Source organism: Etheostoma cragini, chromosome 16 (genome assembly GCF_013103735.1).
Source record: "Etheostoma cragini isolate CJK2018 chromosome 16, CSU_Ecrag_1.0, whole genome shotgun sequence".
In the NCBI taxonomy this organism is placed as follows: domain Eukaryota; kingdom Metazoa; phylum Chordata; class Actinopteri; order Perciformes; family Percidae; genus Etheostoma; species Etheostoma cragini.
Window position 1 is genome coordinate 24,218,605 of NC_048422.1, and position 6,900 is coordinate 24,225,504.

At 43.2% G+C, this 6,900-nt stretch overlaps 1 protein-coding gene across 1 annotated transcript in view; it reads right to left on the reverse strand.

The window, feature by feature from the left end:
- LOC117959743 (DNA repair protein XRCC4-like) overlaps positions 1 to 6,900 on the reverse strand; it is an 18,851-nt gene that overhangs the window by 10,897 nt on the left and 1,054 nt on the right. Inside the window, exons 2-4 of the mRNA XM_034897023.1 lie at positions 5,127 to 5,270; positions 3,525 to 3,715; positions 311 to 471 (exon numbers count right to left, since the gene is read on the reverse strand). Of these exons, the coding sequence (XP_034752914.1) occupies positions 311 to 471; positions 3,525 to 3,715; positions 5,127 to 5,268 (494 nt within the window). The 5' untranslated portion in view covers positions 5,269 to 5,270. The remainder of the gene's footprint in view (positions 1 to 310; positions 472 to 3,524; positions 3,716 to 5,126; positions 5,271 to 6,900) is intronic.

Below are 6,900 nucleotides of genomic sequence, written 5' to 3' on the forward strand. Positions count from 1 at the left end.
AGAGTGTTTCAGTAGTGTGTGAGAAATACTCGGGGACATGAACTACAACTACTTCTTCTTCAATATGTGGCGGGTTGCAACCATAAAATGACCTAAAACTTATATGGCAATTCACGATTTATTCAGAAAATGAGGTCTTTCCATCAGCGTTTAAGAAGAATATCATCAAGAGAAAATGAGATGAGACCTGATTTTGATATTCCATCTAATTTGACCGTTTCCAGAAGGCATTTTTTTTCAGTCATTATCCCTTAATTCAGATAAAAAGGTGTGGATGGAAACAGAGCCTCTGTCTCCCCGGGTCCGGGGCTTGGTTCTGATGGTCTTGAGGAGGCGGGTGGGGGGGTCGGAGAGGAATGGAGGGGCGAGGTTGTATGTGAGGAGAAGTATTTCAGTAGATTCTGTGTTTGAGGGGGAGCCGGTGGAGGTTGCTTTAGTTCTCCCGGTCTGAGCGTCCTGGGAGTACTGGGCCTGGTGGGAGACACCGCTGGGTTGGCTGGACAGTGTTGATGTTGGCAAACGGTTTCCCCCTGTCGTCATAGAGACGCTACCGTTTCAACAAGCCGTTTCTGACTCCCCGATTAACTTTTATTTGGGGAGAAACCTCCGAGAGCAGCTCCACCTATTCCAACTTCACTGCCACCGTGGGTGGATGTCGGGGCAGAATATTACTGTCTTTACAGTCTCTGGTTGTGTTTATTGGGACGAATGAACCTTTATATCTTTATAGAGAGGTTGAAGTTGCATCCTGGGGTGTTTAACACGGGCAGAGACTGTAGAAGTGAAGCAAAAAACATCTGGATCGCCCCTGGGCCCTGCCCGATGTGAGTCCAGTGCAGATGTGAGTCGCGCATGCTCGGATTTCAGAAAAAGTTAAAAACATTGATAAAATGCGTCACCGAAAGTGTTGATTTTCAATTTTGACGGGAAGACAAAACGAGGGTTTCTGCAGGTTTCAACAAGACACATTTAAGACCTTTTTAAGACCTTCATGAATTAAATTTAAGATCTATAACCACGACGTTAAAGTACGATACAAAGCAGAGTCACAATAGTACTTGCAAAGTAAATAAATTCATTAAAATGTAATAAAAAGCGGCAAAAAGTAATAATCATCTGTGCACATACAGTATAAGTATTTCAAAATAGAAGAAGTAACGTTGCATGAATGTAAGGAAATTGAAACTCATTGAAAATTGTTTAGATCTAGAACACAAAAAAGACTTTTAAGGCCAAAAATGTTTTATTTTGAAAGTCCCCCGATAATGACAATAAAATGTAATCTAAATGTTCTCTTTGTAAGTTCTTGTGCTGCGTTTGGGAGGATAAGAAACATTAATACCAAAAGTCAGATTTCTCTGTGTTATATACTATTTGAGCTAGAAGTCAGCAGTGTTACACACATGCACACACACACACACACACACACACACACACACACGCTATTAGCCTGAAGCCCGTCATTATGACTCATAACTTCGTGTCACATGAATGACTGTTTTTGTTTATTTAAGTTGAGCAAGAGAAACGCTGCGATGACACACACAGCTCACTTCTGTAAATCTGCTCTTTCTAACTCGCAGTTTGTCAAAAAAGAAACCGGTTCATTTCCCCCTTTCCTTTCTTACAGCACGTGGGTTTCCATTCTGTCATAGTCACCATGGCGACAAGGTTTTGTGTCTCCATCATGAAGGAGTGTGTTCACCCCTGAACACAGAGACTGTGTTTCTCACACCAGAACTAACACATTAAAGGTGCCCTGCCACACAAAACCGTTTTTACTTGAAATACGCCCGGTGCTACGAAGCCATCTCCCGTCGTTAGCATCCCATTGACTCCCATTCATTTTGGCGTCACTTTGACAGTGAATAACTTTACATCTGAAGCGTTTAAAGACTCGGTTTGTCCGTTGTTTACTTCTAAAGAAACACGGCGATGTATAAAAGGCCCTGTTACCTTGTAGCTCACTATGTTATCTCCTAACATATACCTACCTCTCCGTCTCTGCTGATTGGGAAGGATTGAGATTTCTCTTGCACATCTATCAGAAGACTTACAGCTTTCAGACAGGTTGCTCTCGTCACATCTACGTCTTCCTGCTCAGGTGGAGGCTGCGCAGTAACGCTCAGCATCACCGGGACATAGCTCCTAATAGACTTCACTGGTCCCCGTCCAGGGCAACGGGACACGTTGGTCCATTTCTTTAACCGTCTATGGTCTCTGACATCCGTGAGCTCAGTTACTTTAGCCACGGGTCGTCAGTAAAGGGGTTCAGGTTTCTGAACTAACGTGACATTTCTCGCTCTATTCATCACCTCCTCAGCTCCGTCGGGAGATCAAAACAGGGCTTTTCTCTGGAGCTTTGGAGAACTTTAGAGATTTAAGTCCCGTCATGTGAACCATCAACAACTCTTAATGTCAACGACCAACTCACATTTTACTGAGAAAGATGCATTTAGCGTTGGGGCTGGTCTGTCGGGAGCCGTGTGTAGTCGAGACCACCTCAACGGAGACCAGGACGCAGGGCTCTTTTGCTGCTTTCAGCTTCTTTTGAAACTACACGTGTCTTCAGCCAAACAGCCGCATGCCGGGAATCAAACGCACCCTCCACGCTCGCCTCACACGTGAATTCCCACGCCATCGCAAGGTAATTCAATGGAGGCCCAGCGGCGTCGATAAACACGCTAAAAGTGAGTACGTGTCTTGATAACACGCCAATAATGGCACAGGAAGTGGCGTGTTATACATACGCTGTTTCATAACTCTGCAATAAGCCTTATAGAGACAATATATGGGGCGCTGCCAAGGTGCCCTTGAGCAAGGCACCGAACCCCCAACTGCTCAAGGCGCCTTTCCACGGGCAGCCCCCCCCCCCACTCTGACTCTGGCTCTCCATTAGTGTGTGTATAGGTCCTGAGCATGTGTGTGTAGTTCAGGCCGATGTGTAATAACAACAGAGTGTAATGGGTAGTTTCCCCTTGTGGGATTTATATATATATATATATATATATATATATATATATATATATATATATATATATATATACACACACACAGTATATATCATGAGACGTTTCTAAACAGCCGATTGTTATTTAAGACAAATGATCACATGTCAGTCAGTGTGACATTTATTCCATTCGTGAAGAAAAAGAAGACAACGCAGATTTTCGGCATGTTTGGCTTTCGCTCCGCTCCGCTGGCACCAGATGTGATGTAGTAGCGAGTATATGTAGTATCAACAGAGAATATTAAGGTGAGTCATTGCTCGTCAAACAAGTAAAATCTAAAGATTACGCCCGAGGATGTTTGGAAACTGCATCGCATTTCAATCGGTTGGAATTTTTTACACATGCATGTTAGTTAGCAGTAATTAGCCTGGGAATTGACCCATAAGGACTAGTACCCCCCCACTCATGAGGTGGTACTAATCAGGAACCATTAATGGAAAAACGCCATTATTCCCAAACTTGTGACGGTTACTGTTACTATAGAGACTATTTTGAGGTGTGCGTGCCACTCACAGAGATGTCCTTCTGAACCTTCTCGTACGCCAGCGTGAGCGCGGAGCGGCGGGCGGCTGGAGACGGCGTCAGCGTGAAGCTGTAGGTGACGGAGCTCTCTGTCTCGGTGAGCGCCCGCTCCAGGTCCTGCACGTACCGCTCCGGCTGCATCTCCAGCTCCTCCGCCTCCCGGCACACGCCCGCCTCGCTCACTGTGAAGTCACGGGAACCAATGGGAGACAAAGAGGGTAGAATCAGAGTATAATCAGAGAATAATCAGAGTAGAATTAGAGAATAATCAGAGTAGAATTAGAGAATAATCAGAGTAGAATTAGAGAATAATCAGAGTATAATTAGAGAATAATCAGAGTAGAATTAGAGAATAATCAGAGTATAATTAGAGATTAATCAGAGTAGAATTAGAGAATAATCAGAGTAGAATTAGAGAATAATCAGAGTAGAATTAGAGAATAATCAGAGTAGAATTAGAGAATAATCAGAGTAGAATTAGAGAATAATCAGAGTAGAATTAGAGAATAATCAGAGTAGAATTAGAGAATAATCAGAGTAGAATTAGAGAATAATCAGAGTAGAATTAGAGAATAATCAGAGTAGAATTAGAGAATAATCAGAGTAGAATTAGAGAATAATCAGAGTAGAATTAGAGAATAATCAGAGTAGAATTAGAGAATAATCAGAGAAGAATTAGAGAATAATCAGAGTATAATTAGAGAATAATCAGAGTAGAATTAGAGAATAATCAGAGTAGAATTAGAGAATAATCAGAGTAGAATTAGAGCAGAATTAGAGAATAATCAGAGTAGAATCGGAGTAGAATCAGAGTAGAATTAGAGAATAATCAGAGTAGAATTAGAGAATAATCAGAGTAGAATCAGAGCAGAATCAGAGAATAATCAGAGTAGAATTAGAGAATAATCAGAGTAGAATTAGAGTAGAATCGGAGTAGAATCGGAGTAGAATCAGTAAGTATCGATAACAATAAGCAGTATAAATGAACGAGGATAGTGGAAAGTTTGAAGAGACTTGAGACTGTTGGAGGTGAAACTCAAATCTTCTGATTGAAGCTGAAAAGGTCAAAATGTTCCCAGATGAGGTCACAACGTAGAAGTTTACTTAAGGAAAGGATCCAAATACATCTTCCACCACTGGAATTATGTCTGTGTGTGTGTTTCCATGTAACTGTATGTGTGTTTCTGTGTGTGTGTGTGTGTGTGTGTGTGTGTGTGTGTGTGGACGCGAGACTCTGTACGTGTGTATGTTTCCGTGTGTGTGTGTATCTCTGTGTATGTGTATGTGTATGTGTGTGTGTGTGTGTGTGGACGTGAGACACTGTACGTGTGTATGTTTCCGTGTGTGTGTGCGTAGTACTTTAATTCTGTCTGTCTGTATGTGTGTGTCTTTCTGTGTATGTGTGTGTGTGTGTGTGTGCGCATCTCTGTGTATGTATGTGTGTGTATGTATGTGTGCTTGTGAGTGTGTGTGTGTATCTCTGTGTATGTGTATGTGTATGTGTGTGTGTGTGTGTGTGGCAGGTGAGCATAAATCCTCCAGGTCCCGCTGGGTGAGGGTGTCTTGTTTATTAATTAATTTATTTATTTTTACCGTCTCCTCTCCAGGCGTCCTGTCCGTCAGTCAGCAGCACCTGGAAGCCTGAACCTAAGCCCCGCCCCTTCCAGTCCACCCGCAGGAAGAAGGACGAGTCCGGCTCGGACGAGACGTGGACTTCCCGCACAGACACGTGCATCGCTGCAGACACACACACACACACACACACACACACACACACACAAGACAGCACAAAGTCAGAGGACTAATGAGTGTTTTTGTAGTTTCTGTTACTCATATTACTGTAAAGTTATTCACTGTCAAACTGAATGGGAGTCAATGGAATGCTAACGACGGGTGATGGCTTGGTAGCATTAAAATGGCGCCATGGGAGTTACGGCCCGATATATCAGCCAGCCAATAAAACCAGTCCATCGCTAATCGTCACATCCTCTGGACCCCCCCCCCCCCCCAAGATTAACTTGATTTATTCAGCCTAATCAAGTGTTTCCTTGGCTGAAATCTGCACAGCGCTCGCGCTAGAAGAAGAAAGGCGATCTAAACGTTAACCACGGAGCCCCCCCCCCCCCCCCCCGAGGACCAGAGAGGACTCGACGAGAGACGCTCCACGCCTCCGTGTCATCACGTCTCCGTGACGACTGTGATGCTCCGACTCTCGGCCTCTCATTAGAGATAAGTACAGGCTCGCCACCGCCGCCAGCCGGGCGCTAATAAGCAGCCGCAGCTTCCTCACACAGGTAACTCCATCCTAACACCACCTGCTCCACCACCTGAAGAGAAACGCACCGCCGGGGAAAGCTTCTCTTACTGGACAGTTACTTTGTTACGTTTAGAGACGCTGTTCTTCTCACAAAGACTCACACCTGTCTCCGTCCTTTTTATTAAGTTTGTTAATTCCGGTATTTTAACCACACTAACAATGTTTGGGTCGACTACTGAAAGAAAGAGACAGACAGAAAGACAGAAAGAGACGGAATACAGAGAGTGAAAGACAGAAAGACAAAAAAGAGACAGAAAGAAAGAAAAAGAAAGAGACAGAAGACAGAGAGAGAGAGACAGAAAGATACACAGAAAGGAAGACAAAGAAAGAGACAAAGACAGAGGCAGAAGACAGAGAGAGAGACAGAAGACAGAGAGAAAGAAAGAGACAGAAAGAGAGACAGAAGACAGAGAGTGAAAGAAAGACAAAAAAGAGACAGAAAGAAAGAAAGAGACAGAAGACAGAGAGAGAGAGACAGAAGACAGAGAGAAAGAAAGACAAAGAAAGAGACAAAGACAGAGGCAGAAGACAGAGAGAGAGACAGAAGACAGAGAGAAAGAAAGAGACAGAAAGAGAGACAGAAGACAGAGAGAAAAAAAGACAGAAAAAGAGACAAAGAGACATAAAGAGAGACAGAAGACAGAGAGAAAGAAAGACAAAGAAAGAGACAGAAAGAAAGACATAAAGAGGCACCGAAGACAGAGAGAAAGAAAGACAAAGAAAGAGACAGAAAGAAAGACAGAAGACAGAAGATGGAGAGAAAGAGACAGAAAGAAAGACAGAAAACAGAGAGAAAACAAAAACAAAGAAAGAGACAAAGAGACATAAAGAAAGACAGAGACAGAAGATGGAGAGAAAGAGACAAAAAGAAAGACAGAACGTTTTTCAATGTTTTTAACAGAGAGAGACGGCGCCGGGACCCGACTAAATCCTGGAACAATAAGCTGCTTAATAACCTGGGCCTGCAGTCTTTAACCTTTAACCTTTAACCTTTACACTGCATGTAATACTAACTGTTAAAATAGGAGTCGCCATGACTTCATGAATCAT